The sequence below is a fragment of the Fukomys damarensis genome, unplaced genomic scaffold (assembly GCF_012274545.1).
Source record: "Fukomys damarensis isolate Sample0158 unplaced genomic scaffold, DMR_v1.0_HiC HiC_scaffold_34, whole genome shotgun sequence".
Taxonomy (NCBI): Eukaryota; Metazoa; Chordata; class Mammalia; order Rodentia; family Bathyergidae; genus Fukomys; species Fukomys damarensis.
The window spans coordinates 15,323,569-15,338,578 of NW_022900946.1; the positions used below are offsets into that span (position 1 = coordinate 15,323,569).

General features: G+C 52.0%; 2 protein-coding genes across 3 annotated transcripts in view; one reads left to right on the top strand and one right to left on the bottom strand.

The window, feature by feature from the left end:
- Positions 1 to 9,559, top strand: part of Usp7 (ubiquitin specific peptidase 7) — a 42,578-nt gene extending 33,019 nt beyond the window's left edge. For both annotated transcript variants that reach the window (XM_010644181.2, XM_010644182.2), the window contains exons 21-31: positions 614 to 714; positions 1,464 to 1,617; positions 2,344 to 2,411; positions 2,830 to 2,938; positions 3,028 to 3,105; positions 4,107 to 4,207; positions 5,428 to 5,527; positions 6,875 to 6,994; positions 7,151 to 7,222; positions 7,367 to 7,457; positions 7,783 to 9,559. In XM_010644181.2, coding sequence (XP_010642483.1) covers positions 614 to 714; positions 1,464 to 1,617; positions 2,344 to 2,411; positions 2,830 to 2,938; positions 3,028 to 3,105; positions 4,107 to 4,207; positions 5,428 to 5,527; positions 6,875 to 6,994; positions 7,151 to 7,222; positions 7,367 to 7,457; positions 7,783 to 7,889 — 1,101 coding nt within the window. In that variant the 3' untranslated portion in view covers positions 7,890 to 9,559. The remainder of the gene's footprint in view (positions 1 to 613; positions 715 to 1,463; positions 1,618 to 2,343; positions 2,412 to 2,829; positions 2,939 to 3,027; positions 3,106 to 4,106; positions 4,208 to 5,427; positions 5,528 to 6,874; positions 6,995 to 7,150; positions 7,223 to 7,366; positions 7,458 to 7,782) is intronic.
- Positions 9,560 to 12,064: 2,505 nt separating this feature from the next.
- Positions 12,065 to 15,004, bottom strand: Litafd (LITAF domain containing). Its single transcript, XM_010644179.1, has 3 exons — positions 14,992 to 15,004; positions 13,444 to 13,588; positions 12,065 to 13,126 (listed from the first exon to the last, which is right to left on the bottom strand). Exons 2-3 carry the CDS (start codon positions 13,584 to 13,586, stop codon positions 13,018 to 13,020), a joined length of 252 nt encoding a protein of 83 aa, XP_010642481.1. The 5' UTR covers positions 13,587 to 13,588; positions 14,992 to 15,004; the 3' UTR covers positions 12,065 to 13,017.
- Positions 15,005 to 15,010: the final 6 nt, after the last annotated feature.

Consider the following 15,010-nt stretch of genomic DNA (forward strand, 5'->3'; position numbering starts at 1 on the left):
ACAGGGCAGGATTTATCCAAGATACTAGCCTTATCCTCTATGAGGTTTGGATGGTTTACTTTCCATAATCAGTGTACTGTCAGTAGTCAGGGGAGGGTATTACTGGTTGGCCCTGTTTGTTATTGCTTACAGTCTGTAGTTAACTTGGGGCCTCTGGTGGTCCTGAGAATTACACGCGCCGACATTTTTTATTTTTACCTAATTTAGGGTCTGTGATTGTTAGATACTATCCGTAGTGATCTGTTTCTTCCATTAGCATTTGAACTTCAGAAAAAGGTGAGCTGGACATGCTGACACATGCATGTAGTCTCAGCTCTTCTAGAAGCCGAAACAGGAGAATCGCTTGAACTTGGGAATTAAGGGACAGCTTGGGAAATGTAGTGAGGTTTTATCTCTCTCTCTCTCTCTTTTTGGTACTGGGGTTCGAACTCAGGTCCTTGTGCTTGCAAGACAGGTGGCGGCACCACTGAGCTAAATCCCCAGCCCCATGAGGTTTTATCTCTTAAAAAAAAGTGAGCAGAGTTGTAGAGGAAATACAGCGTATAGAAGAACATGGCCATATTAAATGTTAGACAGATTTTGCAATGAAACCATCTTATATTTTCTTTTATAGGAAGTTAAACCGAATTTAACGGAGAGAATTCAGGACTATGATGTGTCTCTTGATAAAGCCCTTGATGAACTGATGGATGGTGACATTATAGTGTTTCAGAAGTATGTACTTTTTGCTAAGTTTCCATCACCATGTACAGTGCTAATATCAGAAGTCCTTTGGTCAGTCCTAGAGCCAGGAGACAGTTGTGTGTAGACCCTGGGGCATCATTTGTTGCAGGTATCTCAGGGTGATGACAGCAACTGGTATTTTCTGGATTTTGAAATTAGGGGCCAATCAAGAGTTCATCATTTAAACTTTTCATTTCCTGAAATGTCCACCATGAGCCAGGTGTGGTAGCACATCCCTAATCCCAGCACTCGGAAGGCTGAGGTAGGAGGATCACTGTGAGTTCAAGGCCAACCTTATTTTATTTTAAAACAAAACACTTGAAATGTATACAGTGAAGTTGATAGGTCTTAAATAGCAGGGTGAGAAGAGATTTGACATCGAACTTCTTAGAATTCATCTGCTTGGGTAATTCATTTAAACCCATCAGCAAATAAACCTATAGATCTGTGGTCTTAAAGATGCTTACATCCAAAAGCGCCTTAATTGCCAGCTCCTGGCCAGAGACAGGCTCTGCCATCCACTGTGGCCAAGCATTGTGTCCTGCTCGTCGAGGTGGGGTGTGTGGCACCATAGGGAATTCCTTTCTTCTTGTACTTCTTACAAAGGAAGCAGAGGTGAATGCCTAGCCCCCTGTAGCGAGACCCTTTTATATATTACATTACAGAAGAGCGTGCTTTGAAACTGGTGTTACCAGTTGGTGCATGCTGTACACCTCCTCTTGTCTGTACTTACTCTGTAGGGATGATCCAGAAAATGATAACAGTGAATTACCCACTGCAAAAGAATATTTCAGAGACCTGTACCACCGCGTCGACGTAATCTTCTGTGATAAAACAATCCCCAATGATCCCGGATTTGTGGTTACCCTATCAAACAGAATGAATTACTTTCAGGTATTTAATAAATGTGCCTTCCCCTTTCAGACTCTACACCAGAAAGATCTATTTCTTTTTTAAGTGTTTGTTGAGGAAGCTGCCTGTGGCTTTGGTTTGGAATGAGGGGCAGGGTGCGGCGTGCGTGCGTGCGTGCGTGTGTGTGTGTGTGTGTGTGTGATTGGCACGGATCCTGACGCTGGCTAGGAACTGAGCTGTGCTCCCCTCACCTCCCCTACCCACCTGCCACTGCACCTGGGTTTCTGTCCCACGAGAGTTTTTTCTGTCTTTGGCATAGTTTTACTTAAGAGGTAATCTTTGCTTCTGTTAATAACATGCCAAGTATTTATCATTAAAAAAAAATCAGAAAATATAGCCTATATGCCTCATTATCAATAATGAAAACTGTAGAATACTTTGAAGGCTTCCCCACACCAAGGAGATGGAAATGCTAATTATTGAGTCCACTATGTGTTGTACACATGCATTGAGCTGTCACCCCGTAAAATACGCCCAATTAGAAATAGTGAAAGTCGTTTTAGAAGTTACCCTCAGCACTCCCGTAGTTAGTGGTGAATCGAAATTTAGCATATTCCTGTTAACTACTGTACTTCTAGGGAATTTTAAATTGAGGCTACATATAAACCATTTCTCAAGTAACTTAGCCAGGTCATTACTCAAGATTTACGTCAGGTTTCAGCCCAGAACATGACCTTCCCTCTGTCCCCTGACCCGTCCGCTCTCCAGGTTGCGAAGACTGTCGCACAGAGGCTCAACACCGACCCCATGCTGCTCCAGTTCTTCAAGTCTCAAGGGTGAGCCACGCCTGCTGATACTCAGTGATTGGTCTGTCCACACTTTGCATAGTTCACCAAAGCATCTTGGAACTGATTTTAATAAAGAGTAGTCAGCCACTCCATGCCATGTCTTGCATAGTGTGAGATGTAGAATTGTCACCCCACACACCTGACTGCGTTACTCAGATGTCAAGGTAATCGGTATCCTGTCCTGCTGGCTCGCTGGCCATGTGCAGGGCTCTGTGTGCTGTTGCAGTGCTCAGAGAGCGATTATGTGTTTTGGCCAGAGGGCCAGATCGGGGAACCGGGAATATTACGTGGAAGGCCCGGATTCTTGTCTCATCATGGGGGCTGTGGTTTTCTTTTTATGCTTACTTGGGAAGTGATTTGTAGACCAATACACAAGGCGTTTATTTATATGCTGTTTTCTTTGTAGTTACAGGGATGGCCCAGGCAATCCTCTTAGACATAATTATGAAGGTACTTTACGAGATCTTCTACAATTCTTCAAGCCCAGACAACCTAAGAAACTTTACTATCAGCAGGTATGAGTCCGCGTTCATGTAACTGGGAAATAAAGAGAAGCCTTGGCCTTTGGTGGAAGCATGCCTAACGTGAGCATCTCTTCTCACAGCTTAAGATGAAAATCACAGACTTTGAGAACAGGCGGAGTTTTAAGTGTATATGGTTAAACAGCCAATTTAGGGAAGAGGTAAGTTTTTCTTATTACTATGTTGTTTTATTTTTTATTTATTTAGTTTTTGGTACCAGGGATCAAACTTGGGACCTTGCATTTGCGAGGCAGGCGGCAGAACCACTGAGCTAAATCCCTGGTCCTGTATTTTTATTTTTATAAGAGCTTGCCTACTGTTTATCTTCAGACCTTAATGAAAACACCAAAGAAATGCACTCCCTCTGTGCTAACGTGGGCAGAGGCCCCTGGTTCCGAGATCAGCCCCTCTGAGGCCTCCAGAAGAAAAGCAGGGTTGAGCTGTGGCTCCTCCCTCCCACCCACCCCCGATCTCCGCCCTGGTGGGAAGAGCCTGGAGTGTACGCCTCGCTCCTTGACCTGGCACAGTGTCATCGTCAGACTGACCCTGTTTTGCCCTGGCTGGCCAAGCCCCCCCGCCCAGCAGTACGCAGACATGGGTGCGGCAGCCCTGTCATTGCCCACACTGCTGACGCAGGCCACTGCAGCCTCACATGCCTGCTCTAAGCAAAGGCATGTCCAGTCACACTCCTTGGGCGCTCTTCTAAAATGTACCTGCTGGGACCCAGCTGCTCACTCACTGTTACAGCTCTGCCAGTGTCCGGAGAAAATTTGAGACTTGAACACTCAGACCCGTGTAGAATTGATCAAGCTGAAGCCATCAGTTTGGCCTGGCTCTTGTTTATGGACTGGTGCCCTTTCACAATAGGCTGAGCATCTGGGAGGTTCTCTCATCAGATCCCCCTCAAGGGATCGTTTCCTGGGGCCATTTGCACCGAGGTGTCATCTAACCGCCCATCAGTCCTCGCTCCATCTGAGATGTGGGCAATGGTCCCATGATGGGGAATTCACCAAATTTGGGTTTGTGGGTGTGAAGGTAGATGAACACAGTACCATCCGGTGAGAGAACTTGAATAACTGTTGCAATGTTTTCTCCTGCATGTTTGTCACAGCGGAACTCTGGGTTTTCTTTAAAGCATTGGTGTCATTCTGTCATTACTTAGGAAATAACACTATATCCAGATAAGCACGGCTGTGTCCGGGACCTGTTGGAAGAGTGTAAAAAGGCTGTGGAGCTTGGTGAAAAAGCATCAGGGAAACTTAGGCAAGTATTTCTTGAGACTGATGGAAGGGGTAGGAGGTAGCTGCACTAACTTCTATGCTCTGCGGTTGCATTAGTGGAAATTGACCCAACCAGAACCCGTCCGCATCATTGCCAAATTCTCCTGAAGCTGGTTTCTTGGACAGGTTTGGGAGTCTTTTGTAATTAACCACTTACCATCTAGTTATTTAAGGACAGGATGACCAAAAATTGTATTTTCCATTAATTTTTATAACAGGAAGTAGAAAAGTGACAGTTTTATCAAATGTATTCAGTACAAGAATCAGCTGGTTAAAGTGACCCCTGTCCGAGTGACACTGGCTTGGGGTAGTCAGCGTTTAAGCAAATGCACTGCCCGAGTGACACTCACAGTAAACTCCGTAGTGGAGCCATTTTTCCCTCCTCGTGTTCTAAAGTTACTTACCTATAGTTTAAAAAGTGAGAATCTCAAAAAAAGCTGCATCATGGAAGGATGTGATTTCGAGATGAGCGATCAACCTAAACTGGAACAGGTGACTCTTGGTTGTATCTGAGGTACAATCTCAAACAGAATTGCCGACACTACTCAGTGTGGGCAGCATGCAGACAGAGAAGCCCCGGGTTTGGTGGTCAGTGTTGATTTCCAAGACTGAGACTGTTACTACTCTCTGCTGTAATGTTGCTTAAAGGACAAATGACGTTGGGGGCTGTTTGGGGCTCAGCATGTTTTCTCTGTGGCTTTAATAAATGCATGGGACTACGGTATTATCTACGGAGCACAGGGCCGGGGATTCGGCTCAGTGGCATCGCCGCCCGTCTCATAAGCACAAGGTCCTGAGTTCGATCCCCGGTACCAAAAATAAATAAAAGAGTATATGTGGTATCTGAAGAACAAAGCACTGCCCAGTCCTGCCCACCTTGGGTTCCTGGTGGGAGGAGGTGTCTTGGTTCCAGGAGACTGTTTAGCCTGCACGTCTGGCTCCCGTGTGGCCACTTGCTCTAACTCCACTGTGTACGGATTGATTCCGTTAATCTCAGCCTCTTAAGAGGTCCTGTGTTCTGTCCAGTCCCTGCTTCTGATGTTTCCAGTACTTTTATTAAAAGGGAGGTACGGAGATACCTTGGTAGCATTGCAAACATAATTTCTTTCTAAATAAGAATTCATTTGTTTCCAGTGAGTTATATTTTATTTTTTACATAAATATATCTCTTACTCCCCGCTTTTTTGTTGTTGTTCATTTCAGGCTGCTAGAAATTGTAAGCTACAAAATTATTGCTGTGCATCAAGAAGATGAATTATTAGAATGTTTATCTCCTGCAACAAGTCGAACATTTCGAATAGAGGTAACTGTCCCTGTGTTGGCAGCAGAAAGGTCTGGACTCTTGGGGTGGGCCAGCCTGCCTGCTGCTTGAGTGAATCTCACAGCAAGGTGACAGGAGGCCTTAGTTTGGTCCATGTACCTGTAGTTCAAGTGCCCTCTGGGATGAGGGCACCCATACAAGGAAATGGAACTCAGGACCTTGCACTTGCCAGGCAGGCATGGCACTGCCGAGCTACATCCTGGGCCTGGGGTTAGTTTTTGTTTTGTTTTGTTTTTTGAGACAGGGTCTCACTATGTAGTTGAGACTGACCTGGAACTCACTATGTAGCCCAGGCTGGTCTCGAACTCACAGCGATCCTCCTGCCTCAGCCTCCTGAGTGCTGGGATTACAGTACAGGTGTGTGCCACCACGCCCAGCTTTGGGTTAGTTTTATTCTTACTAACTCCACACTTTCTCCTCTGTTCTGCTTTTTCCCTCTGCATTTCACTAGTCTGGGGACCTCATGAGTAGAAGCAAACAGGCTCTGTCTTTGATTTTTAGGGTTGGTTTTTTGTTTTCTTTTTGAGACGGGGTCTCACTATATAGTTTAGGCTGGCCTTGAACTTGTAGTCCAGGCTGGCCTCGAACATGAGACGGTTCTGCCTCAGCCTCCCAAGTGCTGGGATTATTGGCGTGTGTCGCACACCCCTGAATATGGGCACCAAGCACATGTAAGAAAACAGGCACAGCAGCAAAGGTAGATGATTGTTGAACTTAGAGCTGTGGCGTTTTCAAAGGAATAGTTACGTTATATTTTTTATTCTGAAAAAGGTCAGATTATCATCTGGCTCTAAACTCTTGATTCTTCTGACTAGATCCAATGTGCCATTTTGACAGAAATAAAATTGTAAGGCAGCTGTCCATAACATGATAGCTGAGATAATCAATTTAAAAGAGGAAAAGCTCACTGTGGCTCAGCCTGGGTTCTCCTCTCATGACTCGCTGCTAGTCCCATTGCTTTTGGGTCTATAGCAAGGCAGCAAATCATGCGAGAGACACGTGGTGAAGGAAGCTGGGCCAAGCCTGGTTGCCTCATGCCCGGGATTGGGAAGCAAGGAGGGGAGAGCACCGGTATCTTAAGGGGCTCCTTCCCAGGGTGTACCCGCCGTGACTGAGACCTCCAGTGGGCCCACCTCTTACAGGATTGTCACCTCTTTCTAAAAAAAGCACCAAGCTCCTCAGGACCGGTATTATCACACAGGGACACTCACAGGACGTCCAGATGCAAACAGCGTGGTCTGACCTTGGGGTGGCCTGTGAGAATTTAAACACAGCCGTGTGTCTGTAGTAACTGCACTTAGACTGTTCATATTTAAAATGTGTCCCCAGGAAATTCCTTTGGACCAGGTAGACATAGATAAAGAAAATGAGATGCTTATCACCGTGGCGCATTTCCACAAAGAGGTGTTTGGGACGTTTGGAATCCCGTTTTTGCTGAGGATACACCAGGTAAGAGCATCGAAGTGGGTTGAGCGTCCGTGACAGAACCTGGAGCTTTTGAACAGCTCTTGTTAGTCGGGCTCCTGGTTTGATGGCTGCAGCCCAGGGACAGTGGGAGCGGCCCAGGGAATGGCCCCATGAGCACACGTGTCCTTTGCCTTCCAGGGCGAGCATTTCAGAGAAGTGATGAAGCGAATCCAGAGCCTGCTGGACATTCAGGAAAAGGAGTTTGAAAAGGTGTGCGCTTCTGAGGGCTGGCGTGCTCAGACCTAGGCTAGTGAAACAGCTTCTTTTTTTTTTTTTTTTTTTTTTTTTTTGCCAGAGATGTGAGTTCTGCCAATACACAGAAATAATGGAGGAGTTTTGATTTTTGTCTTCTAGTTTAAATTCGCAATTGTAATGATGGGCCGGCACCAGTACATTAATGAAGATGAGTACGAAGTAAATTTGAAAGACTTTGAGCCACAGCCTGGTAAGAGCCCTCTGGCTGGATGCATTTCCGTCACGGTTGTGTTTGCACGCCCGGCGTGTGGAACAGCACCTGTCACCTGTGGGTCGTTTCGGGGTGGAATCCTTGGTTTGCACGCATCGCTAGCTCAGGGCGGGGTGCAGATGCTCTGCGGTGCAGGCCCTGCGCCGGCCCTGCTCCGGGTACCTCCAAGAGGTTCACCAGCTGGGGACGGGCTCAGCATCCCAGACCACGGGGACCAGCAGCCGTTTTTTATCTGGAGGTCACTGAGGACCTGCGGGCTCTAGGGTCGCTCTGGGTCTCACTCCTTGTTTCTTCTCCCCACCAGGCAACATGTCTCATCCTCGGCCTTGGCTAGGGCTTGACCACTTCAACAAAGCCCCAAAGAGGAGTCGCTACACATACCTTGAAAAGGCTATTAAAATCCACAACTGACTTCTTCCCGGTGTGTTCAAGGCGAGGGACAGCGTGTGGGTGTGTGCCCCTTTTTAACAGCCGTAGAACTTTGGTACACGTGCACTCTAGCCGAAGTCTCCAGCAAGAAGATTTGCTGCTGATGTTAATTTTATTTTGTTGAGGCTGTTCAGTTTGGCTTCTCTGTATCTATTGACTGCCCTTTTTGAGCAAAATGAAGGTGTTTTTATAAAGCTTGGATGCCAATGAGAGTTATTTTATGGTAACCATGATGCAAGGCGACTGTCAGCGCATGGGAGAAGAGGTTCTCAGACACGTGTCCTGACACAAGGTCTTGGGCTGTGTGGGTGGCTTGGGGACCCCCTGCCTGCCTGGGGTCCTGGCTGCCTGCCTGCCGCCACCCCCTCTGATGTGCAGGCTCGTCTGACTTATTTCCTTCAGTTATCCTTCCAATGACCTTTTGTGCATCTGTAAAGGCAAACAGAGAAACTCACACCCTAATAAATAGCGCTCTCTCCTTCATTGTGTGCATTGTCCGCCCTTCCTCGGGTTCCTCCTCCTGCTGCCTGGGGTCTTTCTAATGAGCCCATCTCCTTCCGTCAGCAACTGCTGTTCTGCAGCCCATTCGCAACGTGGGTGCGCTGAGTGCAGTCCCGACAGACATTTTTGGGTCTTTTTATTAAATTGACAACACTGTTAAATACAGTTCAGGTTTACTGTGCTGCCTCTCAGCAAATTTAAATGAGCAGGTGAAAGGGTTATAAATAGAAGTCCGAGGCAGTGGAGCAGACAGAAGGACCTAAAGAGCAAGAGGGCACGCTCGCTAGTGGTTAGGAAGCTGTTGGCTTTGTAAAAAAGGTTAAATAAAGAGGAAAAATGAAATTGTATATTTAATGAATGACCGTGTACAATTCGCCACTGGGAGGAGGTCACTTTTTGTTGAGTGAGTCTGCAAGCTGGATACTCACTGTATGTGGCTTTATTTCCGCCCCAACCTCATTCCCTTTTATTTTGGAGCTAATGCCAGCTGCGTGTCTAGTTTGGAGTGCAGTAAAATAGAATCCGCAGATCACACTTCTTTTCCTCCTTTTCCAATATTTTTTGTTTGTTTCTGTAGCAGCGGTGTACAACAACTCTTCCTGTATATTGCCTTTTTGCTGGAAAATGTTGTATGTTGAATAAAATTTTCTATAAAACTTATAATTCAGTGAATGACATGGAAGTTCAGGAAGGTTTCTCCCCTCCCTGGATACAGGTTTGGGAAGCAGTTGCACGTTGCCAAGGTTTTAAAGGGATGTGTTTTGTTTTTTTCCCTCTTAATTCCAGGGTGGCAGAGGGCGGTCGGGGGATGACTTGCCTTTCAGAAGTGTTCTCGGGCAGGACCATTGCGTGGCTGGGGTGGCAGAACACTGCAGGGTGTGGGACGGTGTGGTCCGGGGGAGGCGGCCGTTGTCCGGTGCCCAGTGCAGCTCTGCTCTGGCTCGGTGTTCCTGCTCTCTGGCCAGTCTGCACCTCGGAGCAGCTTCTGTCCTCAATTTCCACTGTGAAGTGTGTGCCTTCCTGCTCCCGGCTCGCTTCTGAAGAGTGGGATGAGTAGCAGGTGACGGGGGTGTGTGGCCGTGTGCTGTCTTCAAATGAGCGCTAAGGTACTTCTTCGTTGTAGGTTTTGGCTGGGGGTTGGTTAGAGTCCTAGGTAACTAAAACTTACTATTGTCCCTAAGATATTAAATGACTTTTCTCAACCTCATTTGGTGTTCGTTATGTGTGTGCTGCATCTGCCTTTCCATCTATTGCAAATTCAGGTATCCAGTGCTTGAATTTACTAAATGGGATGTGGGGAGAGGAATGCAGCTTCCTAAATTTAATTCAGGGAGCCAGCTGCCTTCCGAGGGTGTTGTGTCTTCTCCCTGTGCTTGTGCCACAGCCTCGATCTGAAGTGTGACCTCTGTGTGGACATTTCCAGGGGTGCATGACGGGCTCGTGGCGTGAAGACTCCCAGTGTCCCCCACCAGCACATGTTGGGGCCACGCTTGGCAGGAATCGCTGGCCTTCCTGGTAGAGCTTGAGGCAGCAGTCGCGGCGGGTACCTCCGGAGGCTCGTGTCTATTGCTTATGGGGGCGGGGTGACACCTCTGGCATTGAAACAGGAGTCAGAACCCCCTGTGGGTGAGTCCTGTGACGGAAAAGGGAGGGAGTCCAGGGCCACCTCTTCTTAAAGGAGGTTGCGGCTGCAGCGCCCCTTCCCAGGTTGCGCTTGGCTCATGTGCTTGCTTTTGAGGCCAGTGAGATCTGAGAGTCATGGATGAGGTCTGGGTTTGGACCCACATTCCCAGGCGGAAGGCAAGATGAGTTGGACCTCACAGTGTGGGCTTACTGAGAGGGAGAGCGAACACAGTTCTTGTGTGATTTGTTTTACTGCGTTAAAGCCAGGGTTGATGAAAGGCTAGATACCAATTACTGTCTCCTGGGGCCTCACAAGAACCGCCGACGGCACTCTGCTCCGCTGTCCTGGCAGCAAGACCGCATCCTGGCTGCAGGGCTCACCACACCCTGGGTTCGATGGGAAGGAGTCCGTCCCCGTGTTGGGAACCTGGGGACTTCTTTGGGGAAGGCAGGTTTGCACATTGCCTCAGCAGGTCCACTGTGGGGAGCGAGTGACGAGGAACCTGGGGCCGGACCTCGCCCCTCCCAGAAACAGGTATCAGGATGGGGCCGTGTGTCCCCAAGATCGTGTGTGGCTCCTGCCATCCTGGACGCCTGTCCTGACCGGCTGTGGGCGGTCGCTTTGTCCAAGCTGTCCCCTGCAGTGGCCGCGATCCTGACCAATCGCATGTCTGATGTGGAGCGGGCGGTCACACGCTTCGCTGCATTTAGCTGTGGCCAGAAACAGGCCCATGGGTAGCCTCGAAAGGCATTTGGGAGCAGGACTGTATGGGTTCCAGAGGTGGGTACCACACTTGCCCCCCAGAGGTCACCAGTGGCTGTTGGGGACCGGCACACAGTCACAGCATAAGATTACCACGGATAGCAGGACTGTATGGGTTCCAGAGGTCACCAGTGGCTGTTGGGGACCGGCACACAGTCACAGCATAAGACTTTAACACGGAGGGACCCAGACCATCCGTGAAGCCCGCACCAGCCGGTAGGTGGTAAGGCTGACACCCACCCACTCCTGCCAGAAAAGAGTGGGTCCCTTTTAGTCATTTCAAGCATTTCCTGCAAGACTGTTCTTAGGGTGGGGCGGGAGGAGCTAGAGAAGACCTTGTCTGTCGTGCTCCGGGTTCCTGTGGCTTGGGGGCCCATCAGTGCCCCTCGCTCTCTGAGCCTGCCTGGAGGTGAGAGCCACAGGTGCACGGACTTCTGCCCTGCTGCCAGCGGGTGCTCGGCTGCTCGTAGCTGGAGCCCCACCCCAGCTAGGACTGTGCCCTGCTGTCTTGCACCTGTGATAAGGAGCACCATCCGGTTCTATCTCTTGGCTCTGGCCAGGCCAGACGTGGGTGGTGGGGAACAGTAACCCAGAACTTGGCATCGACGGGCTTTGCAACCTTATGTCACGCTGAGCTGAGAGAACCTGCCAACGGGCTGTGATCTTGCGGTCAGCAGCCAGCATTTGGGCAGCTCGGAGACCGAACCTTGTCCTGTGGGGGGTCAGTGTGGCTGGGTGAAGAGCGGAGCGCCCCCTGGTGGTGGGATGGAGATGCCCCCCAACTTTTAGCATGCCAACCTCCTCTGCCAGGAAAGATCCATCTTCATGAGCAGGAGCAGGTCCAGACTGTGGGCAGGGGTGCCAGGTGGGTGGCTCTGCAGCAGGCTGGATGGGGGGTCAGGTGGGTGCTGTGAGTCCCTGAGCTGCAGCCGCTGCAGACGGAAGCAGCCAGGAAGTGTGGATTTTCCTTGTGAATTCTCCCACTTAAGAGACAGCAAGGGACATTTCTCCCACACTGAGCAGTTTCCATTCCAAGGTTCTGGGACTACTCTTGAGTCAGGAAAAGGTGCTGACCAGGGCTGGGCAGAACCTTGGCATCCTGTCAGGGTCAGGGCCCGGTGGGGACCCACTCATGCTGTGAGGGTGCTCTTGAGACAGGACCTGTGGCCATCTGCCCATCGCCTGCCATGCTCCAAGGGAAGATTTGTCCCAGCCTCTGTCCCTGCTCGGTCCTGGGGGTGCCAGGAGCTCGTGACAGCAGAGGGGGAGGGACAGGTCAGGGCGGGGTGGCCCAGGATGGGTGTGGCGCGTGGTGAAGGCACAGTACTTGGTCCTGGCCGGCTGGCGTCCAGGAGGGAAGCCGGAGCTGGCTTACAGTTGGCCTCAGTTTAGTCTGAGGCTGGTGAGTTCTAGGCAGGCGTCTGGTGCAGTACAGCTGTGGTGACTGACTATTGCCCATGTTAATTGCTCTCACCCTGTGCTGGCCATGGGCTGCTGGTGGGGACAGAAGGAGCAGGCCAGACCCAGGTAGGGAGCCACTGGGACCGCTCCTCCTGGGAGGAGAAAAGGCACGACAAGGGGCAGGGTAGAAGTCATTGTGCAGAAAGGACCCACAGGCTGACTGGTGTATCGGATAAGAGGCATGGCGGTGCCATCCTCACCCACCGTGGAGGACAGAGGGAGCCACTGGAGACCCACTAGGGTTGTGGGGTCCCTGAGGCATCCCAGGACAGAGGTGGTGGGATGCAGGAGGTGAGGGCAGGAGCCCTGGCAGCCCCATGAGGAGGGCAGGGCAGGGCTGGAAGGCATAGCCCGGGAAAGAAGAGGGGGGCGTGAGATGAAGCTTGGGGTGCAGGCAGGGATTGAAGGAGGTAAACACTCTCTAGGGGCAGAACAGGAGCCACTGGACACCAGGTAGAGTCAGGGTGGGTGCAAGGGAGGAGGTAGGGGACAGCAGGCACAGACTTCCTAGAAGGGTAGACTTTCCCAGGGGCAGGGCCCCTTGGAAGGAGGCAGGAAGGCAGGAGATGGTCCCCAGGTGCGGTTCCTGGAGAGGAAGCTGGACCTCAAGATAGCAGGGCGGCCACGCCGGTGCCACCCGGGCACTTGCAGCGTTCCACCTCCGTGGGCACCGGCCCCACCTTCACAGCAACGGGAGCACAGCGAGGGACACACGGAAGCGGGCAGCACGCCCATTGGGTCAGTGGCATTTATTCCTGGGGGTCACAGGCAGCGGTGGTGGAAGAGCGTGTGGTGGCACACGGGGCAGGAGTGTTGCACGTCCATCACGCTCTGCACACAGAAGGGCAGGAGGCAGCAGCCCAGGAAGCACCTGTAGCCTCAAGAGTCGGGTTGTGAGCAGGGCCCTGGCCACCACGTGCCCCTTTGACCTCCAGGCCGCCCAGGCCTTGGGACAGGTCTAGGCCTGGCCGGCTGAGAGCCATGTGACCATCTCTGTCTCGGTGGTGACAGCCCGGAGTCACCCGGCTGGCAGGCATTGCCCTGCTCTGTCCTGGGAGGACATGGGGTGCCGGCGGCCAGGTCAACACCGGGGCCTCCATCCTGCCTGTCTCAACGCACGAGTTCCCTCGCCCCCCCCAGCCTGGGGGCCTCTGCGGGGCTTCTGCAGGCCCGGGCCAGGCCACTCACCCGAAGAAGAAAAGAAGGGTGCACAGCAGCCAGGTGAGCATCCCTGGGACGGGGGAGATGACCGTGACCACGTAGTTGCCGCAGTAGGGGCACAGGGTCTGCATCGGCCCCGAGCTGCAGGGTGTTGACACGGTGGGGTACATGGCTGGGGGCGAGGAGGCGCGTCAGATCCACGCCCCGCCACCCTCCACTGGCTTCTTGTCTTCTGCAGGGCCTTGGTGGCCCCCAGACAAACCCCCACACTCTCTATCATCAGAGCCCTGGCCGCAGCAGGAGGGATCAGGAATTTCCGAGTGGCCCTGGGTGCAAGTGTGGCCCCCTCCGCGCGGTGAGCCCACACCATGTCCTGCCCACACGGCCAGGTCTGGGCTCCTGGGCTCCTGGGCTCCTTGAGTTACCAAAGGCGGCTTCCAGTCCTTGTGATGAAAGTGCCCCACAAGGCACCCAGGCCACAGCCTGTGCGCGGAAGGCAAAAACACAAACCTTTCCGTCCCATCGGCCGCTACAGGTTCTCCGTGGCGCCCCTCTTGGGGTCAGCAGGGGTGCTCGGAACTAAAGCTGCGGCCACCACCGTGTCCTTGGTGGTGCTGTGTTTGTCATTCAGATGTTGGGGATGTGGGTTTGGCTCGGTGTGGGGGGCTTGCCGGGTGTCCCCCCACCCCAGCACTGCAGACAAGGCAGGGCACAAGTGGGAGCAGTTCCTTGTGGCCCAGGGCAGCGGGGCACAGCCTGACCTCCCGCTTCGGCTCCCTCTAGGGATCAAGCAAGGGCTCCGAAGAGTGGAGCCTGCGGCGCGCGTGGCCTTGTGGCAGAAAACTAAGTGGAAACGCGTCTCCGGCTGGGCAGGGCTGTGGCTGGGCTCTGAGGGGGACAGCGGAGGTCGCCAGCTGTGGCCTGGCCATGGGGCCCACTTGCCAAAGGCTTGTCCCCAAGGTGCGCTGCTGGAAGGCGGGAGGACCCTTAGGAGGTGCAGTTCTACGGGAAGTTCTCGGTCACAGGAGCCCCTGGAGGGGATTGTGGGGGCACAAGGGCTCACTAGGACCCACACGCCCATCATGGCCATCTGGCACCCTCACTAGAGGCCCAAAGTAATGGGGCCCTGGAACTCCCAGAACTGTGAGCTCTAATAACCATTTCCTCTTCTGAATTCACTGCCTCACACTGGTGTGGTGGCTTACACCTGCACTCAGGTGTAATCCCAGCACTCAGGAGGCCGAGGCAGGAGGATCACCCCAGCCTGGGCTACACAGAGACACTCTGCCTCAAAAAACAAAGACAAAATAAAACAAATTAAAACACACATCCTGACCAACAATTCTTTGGGCAAAGGGCAGAGAACTCCTGGGGAAACCTGTGCTCCTTTGTGGGGATGGGGGCGTGGTACGCTTAAAGGGATGGTGTTCCCAAGCCCCACCAAGTGGGAGGCCGAAGCCTCAGTGGGGTGGCCCTAGGTCACAGGGCAGCCCGTGTGAGCCACCGGGAGGCCTGGAGCTGCCCCTGGGGTCAGGCGGCTCCGCGCACTTGTGGTGGGGTTGGGTCCGCACTCACCCCGGTTGTCCTGCGGGGC